The 14,162-nt window shown below is 42.8% G+C and overlaps 1 protein-coding gene across 1 annotated transcript in view; it reads right to left on the bottom strand.

Annotated features, from left to right (window-relative positions):
- The window catches only part of SHMT2 (serine hydroxymethyltransferase 2), a 171,629-nt gene that overhangs the window by 22,170 nt on the left and 135,297 nt on the right, over positions 1 to 14,162 (bottom strand). The window contains exon 8 of the mRNA XM_077483572.1: positions 10,863 to 11,028. Coding sequence (XP_077339698.1) covers positions 10,863 to 11,028 — 166 coding nt within the window. The remainder of the gene's footprint in view (positions 1 to 10,862; positions 11,029 to 14,162) is intronic.

Genomic DNA, 14,162 nt, shown 5'->3' with positions numbered 1-14,162 from the left:
GGTCTTAAAAATGCTCGCTACCCCTGCCTAACACCTATGTCAACTACTCTGTGAAAGAAAGTAATATATCTTACCTATTTTTAGCTTGCTCTGGTCCGGTCACGTGACCCCCCTGCACCAGCCAGCAGCAGCTGCAAGGCACCTAACAGCTAGTAAAGCCTGTGATGACATTACCCTTATGCTACTGTGGCCCATAAGTTGTCACCACTCTCACCTCTCTCTTGCAGTTGATGTTACCCAACACAGGAAAACAGGTTCATGCAACTGGACTGGAGCAGCATGAAAATAGGTAAGTATATACATCTTTCTTATACAGGTTAGCCAGCATTAGTGTTAAGAGGGGAAAGGGAGATTTTAAGACTAGATTTATCCCGGAATTCTACTGTAAAGCATTACTGTGTTTTTCATTATTTTGTTTGAAATACATTTTTTCACAAATCATTTTGCTATGCATTTGGCCCCGTTTACTTTTTCAAATTTTGTTGGTTGCCATAAGCAAGCTGTACACACTTGGAGCACCGATGCTCACAGACATAATTACCAATGGAATCATGTGACTCGATTTTACTTGTCAATTAAGTCAACAGTATATGATAAAAAAAATAAAAATAGTACCAAAGCACAGGGACATACAAATAGCACCTGAGAAATTCCCCTGAAAAGCAGGATGCCTTCATATCCCTGTGTTAGTTTTTTCCTATTTGGTGCTGTTTTGGCAGATTTGAGAATAATCTTAAAGTAACCACTTCCCATCCAGGCCAGTTCTGACATTTCTCTCCAAGTGTAAAATGCATCATTTTTTTTTTTTGCTAGAAAATTACATAGAACCCCCAAACATTATATATGTATTTTTTAGCAAAGACCCTAGAGAATACAATGGCAGTCGTTGCAACATTTTATCTTGCACAGTATTTGCGCTGCGATATTTCATAAAAAAATTAAAGTGCATACGGCTTCAACATGCTTTTATGATGTGTTTTTGATGCTTCGAGATATATATATATATATATATATATATATATATATATATATATATATATATATATATATATCATACCTGCAATTTCTCCAAAGCTAAATTAAAGCTTCTCCAAAGCTGCAGGTGCTTCAAGCGAGCTTTGCCATAGACTTCTATGGAGGCTTTGAAGAGGCTTTGAAGCCCCAATAAAGCAACATGGGGGTCTAACTATATTTGTGTTACCCTTTTTTCTTATTTTTTTAGTTATATACATGGTGTGCCAAATACTTTAAAGAAAAAAAAAAAAAACTAAAAAAAATAAGAATAAAAAAGCTAAACACAAATGTGCCTAACCTCCTAGGACAGGAGCAAAAAACGGAAGCAGGATGGTTGCAAACATCTTTATATGGAGGCTGGTTTATGGTTTTTGTTCGCAAGTGTGCCAACCTCCAGAAGTCGGCAGTAAAGACTGTTTAAGAATTCCTAACATTGCTGTATCCTTAAAATATAAGATAAAGAAAAGCATGTTTCTGTAGGAAATATATCAGCACATAAGACAGGTCAAAGTCTTTCATTTTTGAGCTGCAAGGGTGAACTTACAATTTAAGCTACGAGCCCCTGGTGCTTTTCAATTTAATCTTTGTGTTTTGCAGCTATTAACCGCTCACAGAAAAACCTCCCCCTCATTTATGCATCAGAGCTCCATTTGTAGACAGTCCGCAATTAGTGATTTCACAAGGTGCCGTGGTTATTTTGTTTTGCAGTATTCCACAGCGCTGTCACATTTTGATTAATAACTGCATTTCCTGTTGGAATCACCTGCTCTGTGGTTATCGGCCAGCAGGTGTTCCACACACAGGAAAACTGTAATTCCATTTAACAAGGAAAAGGCTTACAGGAAGACTACTGTATGTCTAATGTTAAGCATGTGTGGTAGCAGCAGGCCATTCCAGAAATCACTGATTGCAATATACATGGAAACTAGGGATCTTCAAGGGGACCCAGAATGCTGGAGATTAGTTTTCATATCTCTACATTACAGCATATAGAGGAAAAACACAAAACAAAAAAAACCTTTGTTAGACTGACCGGTGACACTTTCTACGAGCCTTTCAGAACAGCACCTTGGAGAGAGAGTAGCTTCACCTCTTCAAAGGAAACACTGCGTGACAACGTCCTTTTTAAAGACAGCTGCTTCCATCATGCCTTCAGTTAATACAGAGAAGACCTCCGACATGCTGGAAGATATAAGCAGAATTACCAAGCCCCATAATTATACTTTACATATGATAAACCTAGGGAGGGAAGTAGGCTGCTGTCCTGAAAGGCTCGTAGAAATATTGTCATAGGCAACTCTAAGGTTTTCTCCCTTCGCCTTTCAGGACAGCACCTTGGAGATAACCAAGCACTTACTTCAGGGTGGGACCACTGCCTGTAAAACCTTCCTACCAAGAGATTGGTCTGAGGCTGACAGTAGATCCAAATGGTAATGCCTTATAAAGGTTGAAAAAAACTGGACCATGTGGCAGCTTTACATATTTGCTCAGGTGATGCCCCACCCCTCTCTGCCCAAGAAGTCGTCACTGCCCGCATAGAAAGAGGCAAGATTCCCTGTGGAGGTTCCAGATCTAAGGATAGGTAAGCTCCTTTAATGGCTTGCTTCAGCCATCTTCCTAGGGTACTTTTGGAGGCTCTACTCCCCTTGCGACACACTTCCATCAAGGCAGAGGGAAGATGATTTCCTAATACTGTTTGTTTCTAAATACCTAAGGAGACACCTTCTAATATGCAGAGTGTGGAAGGCCTCTTTACCTGGCCCAGAAGGCAAGGGACAAAAAGGTAGGGAGAATGATCTGAGCCTAGTGAAAGTCCGAGGAAAATTTAGGCAGGAAGGCTGGGTCCGTCCTTAGGACTATCCTGTCTGGAAGACATCTCATAAAAGGCTTTTCGGTAGATAATGCCTGTATTTCACGAATTGTCCAGGCAGACATCACTGCAACCAGAAGTATAGTCTTTAGTGTCAGAAATCATAATGAAGCTTCTTCTATTGGCTCAAATGGTGACTCGGTGAGCCCCTGAAGAACTAAAGATAAATCCCACTTGGGAAAACTTAGAGGTCTAGGTCTAATTTTTTGCCATAGCCCTAAAGAACCTAACTATCAAGGGCTCCTCCCTTGAAGGTTTTTTTTCCCAAAAAAACTGATAAAGCAGCTACCTGCGTTTTGAGGGTACTCGCTGCTAAACCCTTTATACCTTCCTGGACAAATTCTAAAACTGAAATAACACCAAGTAAATTAAAGTTTTTGCTGGGACACCAGGAATTGTAACACTTCCAGACTTTGAAGTAGGTGACCTTCTTTCTGCTGGCAAGAAGGGTGCTGATGAGATTTTCTGAGAGTCTCTTTTTCCTTAATATTTACTCTTCAGAAACCAGGCCATCAGATTGAGGTAGTCTGGATCTGGATGGAAAATCTGTCCTCGATACAGAAGATGCACCCTGAGTGGTAATCTCCATGGGGGTTTTCGCTGAGAGTTCTACTAGGATTGAAAACCAGGGCCTCTTCGGCCAATACGGGGCAATTAGTATCAGACTTGTGGATTCCCCCCTGAATTTCTCTAACACCTGCGGTATTCGTTGAAATGGAGGAAAGGCACAAGACAAAGGGAAGTCCCATCTTTGGGCTAACGCATCCACCCCAAGGGCCAGATCCTGCCTCTGAAGAGAGAAGAAAGCCAGTGTTTTTGCTTTTCTTTGATTTGCAAAGAGGTCTAATTGAGGAGAGCCCACGTCTCGGAGATCATCACAAATAACTCCTGGTTTAGAGACCGCTCTGCTTCTCTTATTTCTCTCCTGCTGAGGAGATCCGCCAGGGTGTTTTCTGTGCCTTTTAAATGGACTGCGGACAATGGCGCCAAATTCTTTTCTGCACAGCACAGGATCTGACGAGCTAGCTCCATCAGAGTCTTGCCCCTCATGCCCCCTTTTTTTACTAGGTTTAATACCACCGTCATGTTGTCCGACAGTACCTGGACATGTTGACCTTCTAGAAACTGCTGGAAACAGAGGCGGCTTAGGTGAATAGGCTTTAACCCTCTCCAATTTGAGGACCTTCTTGCCTCTGGTTTGGACCATACCCTGCTAGTTCTTTTCTGACAGATGAAAAGAGCTCTTTACAATCCTGTGTAGATTCTTCTTACTAAACCTGCGATGCAGGATTTGCACAGTGGTTTGGGCCAGGAGTCCTTGCATGAAGGTTACTTTCTCCATGTTGCTCGCTCTGACTTAGCAGTGACTTTCTGAAAAATAGCAAGACATAACCGCACATTCTATTAGGGCGACAAATAACTGCCAACAGGGAGAAACACACTTCTCACTATAGCAGTTAGCTGCAGGCCTAGCACAGACGCAAAGAAAAAACACACGCAGTGAGAAAAGTAAAGAGGTGGCACTGTACACCTCCCCTACCTGGGCCTGGCCAGGAACCTGGGCACCTGCACACGCCATCGCTGCTGACAATTCAGCCTCCTCCATTGCGAACGCCGCAGCTGCCACCGGTGTGCTTTTTAAATAATTTCCTCCATGTGACAAACAAACAAAAGGAAGTCCCGACCCTTGCTCCTGCATTCCAGCAGCCGGAACCAATTGCCGCTACACCCCGCCGGAAGTCTCTGCCCCCAGAACTGATGTCACCCGCCCTCCGGGACTCTGTGCTGACATGCTGGGACCGAGCATGTACACTCAGACCGAGCACACCAGCGCACCCTGAGCGCTCTAGGCAGACGACCTCCAGCAGAGCGAAGGGATGGACACCGGAGCACTCCCCTCTCATGCGGGGAGCTGGGTTGGTCAAAGAATAAAGCAAAGAAGGTACTGCTCAAAACCCCCCCTTGGAGAGCACAGCCCCTCTAGTTCCCCAAGCAGTGCTTCCATGGTGGAGGAATCACTAAAAATGAAAGCATGGTGAAAGAAGCTGCCTCTAAAAAGGGTGTTGTCACGCAGTGTTTCCTGTGAAGAGGTGGAGCTACGCTCTCTCTAAGGTGCTGTCCTGAAAGGCAAAGGGAGAAATGGAGGAGACTAACACTTACTGTGCCTCTAAGCAAAGACGTCAACACATGCATGGGAATAGACTGGTCCTACTGCATGCATTAATAAAAAGTAATTCTTCTGATGGCAACTTCTCAAAGATCCATGCTGCAATAGTTCAAACAATTTGCCCATCATGGGTCAGCACCACTCCATTCATTGCGTTGATGGGCTTGTGTTTAGAACTCACTGACAGGGGCATTAGACCTGCAGATCTCATCCTGACCTGCATTTGACTTCAACAGGTGTTGCATTCCCAAAGACTAATTGCAAAACCTGTTATAAGGGAACAAAGGCTTGTCTACACAGGCACTAACTTTTCTTATTATACAGGATTTGTATAGCGCCAACAGTTTGCACAGTGCTTTACAACTGACAGTACAAATACAATACACTTTAAAACAGTAGGAATCAGAGGGCCCTGCTCGTTAGTGCTTAGAATCCAAGAGGGAAGGTCAAGAGATACAAGCGGTAATGACTGTGTGGGATATGCTGATGGAGATGGTTTTCAGGGATTGTCTGAAAGTGGACAAGTAGGAGAAAGTTGGACAGATTGAGGTAAAGCATTCCAGAGGATGGGAGAGGCTCTGGAGAAGTCCTGGAGGCGAGCATGGGATGAGGTGTCAAGGGAGCTAGAGGTCTTGGAAGGAGCGAAGAGGACAATTTGGTTGGTATTTTGAGACCAAGTGAGTGATGTAGCTGGGGGCCAGGTTATAGGTGGCTTTATAAGTTATGGTTAATATCTTGAATTTAAATTTGTTGGTTGAGTGGCAGCCAGGAGGGACTGGCAGAGGGATGTAGCAGATGCCGAGCAGTTTGTAGGGTGGATGAGCCTCGCAGCAGCGTTCATGATGGACTGAAGTGGGGATAGCCTATTTAGAGGTAAGCCAATAAGGAGGGAGTTGCAGTAGTCTAGGCGAGAGATGACCAGGGAGTAGATTAAAAGTTTTGTGGTGGCATTGGTTAGGAATGGGCGTATCTTGCAGATGTTGAAGTTTGAGGCGGCAAATTTTGGATAGTGATTGTATGTGGGGCTAACAGAGAAATCAGGAGAAGTGGCACATGGGGAGGATGAATTTTAGGAAGTGATGAGACATCCAGATTGATATGTCTGTTAGCGAGTTGGTAATGCGTGAGGAGACAGATGGGGAGAGCTGGGGAGTGGAGAAATAGATTTGGGTGTCATCAGCGTAGAGAGCATATTGAAATCCATGGGAGGCAAGCAACTGACCCAGGTAGGTGGTGTAGATTGAAAAAAGGAAGATCCAAGAACAGAACCTTGGGGGACCACGACGGAAAAAGGAAGAGGAGAGGAGGAAGTAGAGTTGTAAGTGACACTGAAGGAGTGGTGGGATAGGTAGGATGAGAACCAGCGAAGAGTACAGCGATTCCTACATAAATATAATCAATTTACCAGCCAATTAGAATTTATTTTTTTAACCCAATCATAGTACAGTGAAAGCTGATTGGTTGTTATGCGTTACGTCATCTTGCACATCACCACTACTGTCTGCACCTTTACAGAAAATACACTATCATTGTTATGTTTTTAGAGTCTTTAAACTCTAGCCACAGGCACATTTACAAATTCATTAGGGGAAAATAAATGACCTCTTGTCGTCAGATGTATTACATGCTCTGCTTCATACGGTTTATCGTATATATATTTAAGTCATTTCTACCAGTCGGAAACTACAGTCAGCATTTTATTTCGAACACTTGCTATGAGAGCTTCCTTCACATAAAAGTGAAGAAGGATCCTGTAACTGGTGCTCCCATTTCATCTCCTCTTCCCTTGTCCATCCACCAGTCACCTAGTATTCTTGAACAGAATACAAAGTTGTCTTCAGATGAACAAGAGCCATAGTTCACAAACACAAGAGCCCCACAATAAATTACCCACCCCTTCTCTGCATTTCTTCATTCACAGAACAGACAGCTTTAGCTATTCAGTGTGCTGAGGTTGGGCAGCCAAACAGAATGCAGGTATGCCTGCTTGCAGACACTTTGATTGTGCAACACTTGTAGACATCTCATTACGATTTTTCGGGTCCCATGTTCATTCAAGGCCTTTGTGTCATAAAACATACTGTAAATAACTGGCCATAATGCTCATCACAAAAAATGCAACAGCCAAGATCTACATCTACGAGTCCTGTCTAAGGTTATGTTTGTTTTATCTTTTTAAACCACTACCCTGGAAATTGTAGCACTAATCTCATTTATTGCACGTTATAAAGTTGTCACTTTAAAAAAGTTATTAGACATTTCCTGACTCTTAAGCTGGTGGATAAACAGGTCATGTGTACAGCTGCTCGTCCGAGCATGTCTAACAAGCATGCTGGAAAACCAGTATTTGATCAGCGCTCACAGCCAAAGGCAGAGAGCGCTAATCAGTGTTTTCCTTGGGGGGGGGGGGGGGGCAGCAGAATGGCACGGCTGGGCAAAGTAACGCAACTTTCTTTGAATTTCTCGCCGTGCATGCGCACCCCTGCCACGAGCTCCATGACCGTGCCAGTGGGACCCATAGGGGGGGGGGGGGGGGGTAGGGTCAAAAATCAGATGCGTTAGTATGGTGATCTTTAACTGCTTGTCGACCATGTCCTGCACATATACATCAGCAGAATGGCACGGATGGGCAAAGTAACGTACCTTGACGTTACTTTGAATTTCTCGCCGTGCACGCGTGCCCCTGCCGCGAGCTCCAGGACCGTGCCAGTGGGACCCGTGGACTCGATGTCCGTGGGGATACCCGCAATTGTGTCACGGACCTGAAGAACGGCAGATGACAATGTAAACACAGCATCTCCCCGTTCTGCCTAGTGACAGGACACTGATCGTCTGCTCCCTGTCATCGGGAGCAGCGATCAGTGTCGTGGCACTGCTAGCCCATCCCCCAGACAGTTAGAATCACCCTCCAGGACACACTAAAACCCCCCACCCCCTTAGTGGCTAACCCCTTCACTGCCAGGGAAATTTTTTACAGTAGTCAATGCAATTTTATAGCATTGATCGATGTATTAATGCCAATGGTCCCAAAAACGTGTCAAAATTGTCCAGTGTGTCTGCCATAATGTCGCAGTCACGTTAAAAATCGCTGATGGCCACCATTACTAGTACAAAAAATAAAAAAAATATTAATAAAAATGCCATCTATCCCCTATTTTGTAGACGCTATAACTTTTGTGCAAACCAAAGACTTATTGCGATTTTTTTTTCCACCCAAAAATATGTCGAAGAATACGTATCGGCCTAAACAGAGGGGAAAAAAAATGTTTTTTTTATATATTTGTTGGGGATATTATAGAAAAAAGTCAAAAATAATGCATTTTTTTTTCAAATAATTGTCGCCCTTTTTTGTTTATAGCGTAAAAAAATAAAAAAACGCAGAGGTGAGCAAATGCCACCAAAAGAAAGCTCTATTTGTGGGTAAAAAAGGACGGCAATCTTGTTTGGGAGCCGCACAACCATGCAATTATCAGTTAAATTGATGCAGTGCCGAATCGCAAAAAAAATAAATCTGGTCTTTGGCCAGCAAAATGATCCGGGGCTTAAGTGGTTAAAAAAATTTTCGGTCAGCCCACTGAAAAAAAAATGTATATAGCGTGTACCAAGCTGTAACCTTTTTGCAAACCGGACATGAACCTAGTTCCTAACCTTACAGTGTATGTAAACCCTAAACAATGAACTTCTCTTTTTTGCTCCCTTTGGTCTTTGTGCTAAGTATACGCGTGAAAACTGTTTGTTATATTCGTTTGATAAGTGCAAACAATATCTCTTAATATTAGAGAAATCTTGTGACAGGATAACGTCCTGCATGATCTGTACAAAACAGTTATGGAGAGGAGAAAGGGGCGGGAATGAAGAAAGGTCTGTGTTCTCTGTAATTGATATTTATTTTATTTATTTCAGTTACTTATATAGCACCATCAATTCACGCAGTGCTTTACATATACATTGTACATTCAGATCAGTCCCTACCCTCAAGGAGCTTACAATCTAAGGTCCCTAATTCACATTCATACATACTAGGGACAATTTAGACAGGATCCAATTAACCTACCTGCATGTCTTTGGAGTGTGGGAGGAAACCAGAGTACCCGGAGGAAACCCATGCAAGCACAGGGAGAACATGCAAACTCCACTCAGGTAGTTTTGTGATTGGGGTTCGAACCATCGAACCTTCTTATTGCTAGGTGAGAGTGCTACTCACTACACCACTGTGCCACCCAAGTAGGCATGGCTGACACCACGTGTTTAGGAATTCAGGCTGTGTTGTCCTGTCAAGCAGGAATGAAGGAGCTAACCACATTTCTGACAGATCAAGTTATTTTTGCTCCCTTGCAGCATGTTAGAACATAGGAAAGGTGTGCATGTATTCCAGAGATGCACCAAATATGCTTTTTTTTTTTTTAATAACTTTGACATATGTTAACTTAAAAGCCCTAGCTGTAACCCAACACCCAAAAGCTAGCCTTACTCTGGCAAAATCTATGTAATTGTAGTGCTAAATACCAAGATGATACCAGTAAACAAAACAAAGTCACAACAAAAACATGATGAAAGCAAAAGGAGGAGAGAGAAGCGCTAAGCCAATCCTTTAAACAGCATAGGAATTTATTCAGTATATAGGTATAAAACAACACTAAAGGCTTGTGTGAAGCCTTTTGTGTTGGAGCACTTGCTCAGTGCTAGAGTGCGTGAGAGCTTCCACATGCAGTGTCACTGGAGCACAGGAGGACCGCAGGGAGGTCGCTATTGAGGGATCAATGAGCGCTGTGTGTTAGCCGCAACTGGAGCCTCGGTAAGTCTCATGGAGACACCGGCTGTGTGTCTCTGGGTGGGAGTGGTGTAGGCTTGTCAAACTGGGGAGCCGCCTACACGCTATCTGGCCAATCAGAACGCGTTTTGAAGGCACGGCCACACCTTCATCAGCAAAAATATGATTGCTTTGGCGTTTCCTTACAGTATGTCAGATTTTCACGTGTGCAAAACTATCTGGACAAATAAATCCTGAATCTAATGCTGTTACGCATGACTCAAACTCCTGACTGTGGATCACTGGTTTAGAGTAGTACATCTGTATAGATTTTTCCTTTAAAGGGTTTGTAAAGTCAGTTTTTTTTTTATCTGAATGCATACTATGAATTAAGATAAAAAGCCTTCTGTGTGCAACATCTGCCCTCAGCCCCCCTAATACTTACCTGAGGTCCCTCTGTCCAGCAATGTCCACCAGTGTCATAGCTGTCCAAGATTCTCCCTTATGATTGGCTGAGACAGCAGCAGTGCCATTGGCTCCCACTGCTGTCAAAGTCAGCTAGCCAATCTGAAGAAAGAGTGGGTGGGGCTGGGTCAGGGCTCTGTGTCTGAATAGACACACGGAGCTGTGACTCAAGTTAGGTGCCCCCCCATAGCAAGCTGCTTGCTGTGGGGGGCACTGAACAGGAGGGAAGGGCCAGGAGCACAGAAGAGGGACCTGAGAAGAGGAGGATCTGGGCTGCTCTGTGTAAATCCACTACACAGAACAGGTAAGTAGAACATGTTTGTTATTTTTATAGGGAAAAAAAAAAAACAAGACTTTACAATCACTTTAATTGCAATAAGCAGACTGATGCAATAACCGTGCATGATCACTTTCTGTGCATTTCAAGACTGGCTAATAAGGAATTTTATAGACTACGCCTCATTAAACATGGATTTGGTTTTTACGATCCCAGGCAACCAAACACGATTTTCAATACCAGTTCTGAAAAATGGCAAGCATAACAGACACCACATACAGTTTAGGATTAAAAAACATTTAGGTGTCTTTTGCCTTACCTGTTTTAAAGCTATTGCCACAGCTGCAATTGCATGATTGTGCGGCCCTCCCTGAATTGAAGGGAAAACTGCAAAGTTGATTTTGTCTTCAAAGTTGTAAAGGATGTCTTTTCCAGTTTTCTTATCCACAGACTTGACACCTTTTCGGTAAAATATAAGTCCAGATCTGTTTTTAAAACAGAAAAAACATCAAGTTTAGAGCGAAGCTTTACTCTAAAAGGTAGGCCATAAATTTTGCAATTTTCTTTCCTTCCACCACAGATGGTGTTGATGGTGGAATCCCCCGGCAGCACTATTGTGTTCTGCCAGAGGGGAGCCTTCCCTACTGGCAGAACACAATGAGTAGTATTGCCGACTATATCAGGCAGCACTAGTTGCTCTGGAAAAAACAGATAGGCTGGTTTTACACGAGTTGATCTATAGATCGACTTGTGTACAACCAGCCTGCCCATACATAGATCAAAATTTGCCCAGTCCAATTTCGTTTCATGTATGGCCGGGCTTATAGCTTGAGGCATGGTAAACCTTCTCCCCTTTTAACAAAAGCTGCACATTTTTTTATTTTTTACCTTTTTGTTATTCTCCTTAGGGCTGCCCCTATTCTCGCCTAGATGAGAATGACATTTTCTTCTTTCAGCCCCCTGAGATATCAACACATCTCATCAGGAAGCGGGAGGAAAATTCTTCATATTCATGTAAAGAAAATGTAATACCTTCTAAATGTGTGTTGTCAGTATTCCAGGAGGCAATACTAATCTCCATCCATAGAACAGCATTAAAAAATTCACAATGCCAGATCTCTGTCTGCGCATGTGCAAGATCCAGATGAAGAATTAAAAAAAAAAAAAAAAAAAAAAAAAAAAAAAGATACATTTTTGGTGACAAAAAGAAAACGGTGGCGTGGGACAGGACATCTGTGAGGCGTGGGGAAAGAGGACGACCGCTCTGAATCCAGTTGTGTTATTTTATTGCACGAGGACCCATACTCAGCGGCTAGCTTATACCTCCATCGCTGACCATGAATAATGCCAAGCATTCTATCACAAGTGACACAAGGGAAATTTTAAAAGTACTTTTTACTAAAATGCCAACTCCACTGAAGTAAATGATCCAGTTGCTTTTTACATCTCCCTGGTTAAATATGCCTTTATTCTTTTTCTATGGGAAAACTACAGGTTGGGTCCACAATTGCCTGCACTACTCCTGGGTGCACGTCCAGCTCAACTCTGAGGTAGAGGATTAAAATGATGGATGACCGTACTTCCAGTACTTTAAAAGTACTCCTTTAAGTGTCCCAATAATAATAAAAAAAAAACCGACAAGTGCCTTTCACAACTTAAAGAAACCCTGTTACATTGTCAATTTGGGGCAAAGCGACAAGTTTGTGTAAAGCCCACCATTTAACCATGTCATACCATTCTAGCACTTACCCACCACTCCTTTTTCTGTGGCTGCTTATGCAAAATACAGGTATGGAGGAGTATGTGACTTATGTGAGTATGTGAGTCCTATAATGCAGTGCTGGGGCCCAACAGCACAGGTGCATAATGAAGGGGTGACGTCACCACTTCCACTCAGTACCAACCACAGGTATTTTGGTAGTGGCTGTGACAGAGCACTGGGGTGATCAGTATATTCTAGTCAGGTGAGGGAAGAATTACACAGACATTGTCACTATGCACTAAATGGGGAAGGTCACAGTGTTCTCTTTAAATAGTTTGTTAACGTTTAGATGGAAAAAGAACAGAAACAAGCCAGTACATTTTCACTTTGCAAAAGGAAAATGGACCACAAACCTGTATATTTGTGTGTTTTACTTCCCAAATGCCCAAACAAATGTAATCATGGTTGAGCCACATCAATAGTGTGTTTGGATTGAATTCTTGTTTCTGAGCCACCAACAGACACATCATAGGACTAATAAAACCTTGGATTGTGAGCATAATTCGTTCCAGAAACATGCTTATAATCCACAGCACTTGTGTATCAAAGCAAATTTTTCCCATAAGAAATAATGGAAACTCAGGCGATTTGTTCCACAACCATTTATTCACAAGTCCTTCAGTTTATAGTCCATAGAAAAAGATTATAGCAATGTGATCGGTTGTGTAACCATAAAATGTCCATCCACAAATGGAAGCCTCCACGATCAGATGCAAAATCCAGCAGGAGCTACAGAGTATAAAAGAGAAGAGAGGCGCCTCTAAGCCCTTGTACACACGGTCGGACATTCCGACAACAAAATCCGTCAGATTTTGTCCGAAACTGGTGTTGCATACACAGGGTCGGACAAAGTTGTTGGAAAATCCGACCGTTCGGAACGTGATGACGTTATTTCGTTACGACGGGACTACGTTGAGGCTAGTAGCCAATAGTTTTGGTCTCGTAATTTGATCTGAGCATGCGTGGCACTTTGTTCCGATCGGAATCATGTTGTCAGAAAATTTTATAGCCCAGCTTAAACTTTGTCGGTCGGATATTCCGACGGAGACAGTCCGATGGAGCCCACACTCGGTCGGATTATCCCACAACGCGGTCCGAGCGGACATTTTCCATTGGAATGTGACCGTGTTTACAAGGGCTAATAGTAGTAATATGGTTACATTTAATGAAGGTACAACATTTAGCAACTCACATAGTTGATGATTAAAACAGGCACATCTAAGTACGCAGACATTCGGGGTAAAGCTGTCCACACAGACCATCATCCTCCCCGCCAGCACTCACCGCTGTCGGTCTGCAATCATGACCGGGAAGACTACCCTGTAGTAGAGCAATTTGAAAGCGAGGCTTGAAGCACTCATGGAGCGCAGTGTGGAAGGGATGACAAAGATGGTGGTGGAGAGGATGGTCTATGTGGACAGCTTTATGCCTGCATACTTAGATGTGCTTGCTTTAATCAACCATGCAACTTGCTAAATGTTGTACCTTCATTAAATGTAAACATATTGCTACACTTAAAGGCACTTGTGTTCTGCTTTATACTCAGTTGTGACATGACGCTACTTGTATATCAAGACAAAATGTATTTAAATATTTTTGCTCGTCTTACAAAATGCTCTCAAACCAAGGTTTTACTGCATCTTAATCCGATATACCAAGTTTTGAATAAAATGAATTAAAACACCCTTCATCTAATCAATACCTGATACACCGTCTTCTCAACACCTTCCACACTTTCTTCAGCTCATTTTAAATATACCAAATTTGCAGAAGCTTTGGCAGAAACAGACTTATTTACACTATGCACCAATCACGCTAACCTAATCCATCCCACAAAAGAAATTTAAGCAATAGAAT

The sequence above is a fragment of the Lithobates pipiens genome, unplaced genomic scaffold (genome assembly GCF_037356315.1).
Source record: "Lithobates pipiens isolate NorthernLeopardFrog02 unplaced genomic scaffold, aLitPip1_a1.2 Scaffold_16, whole genome shotgun sequence".
Classification (NCBI taxonomy): domain Eukaryota; kingdom Metazoa; phylum Chordata; class Amphibia; order Anura; family Ranidae; genus Lithobates; species Lithobates pipiens.
Note: the sequence above shows the minus strand (reverse complement) of the source record. Positions and strands in the feature narration are given on the sequence as shown.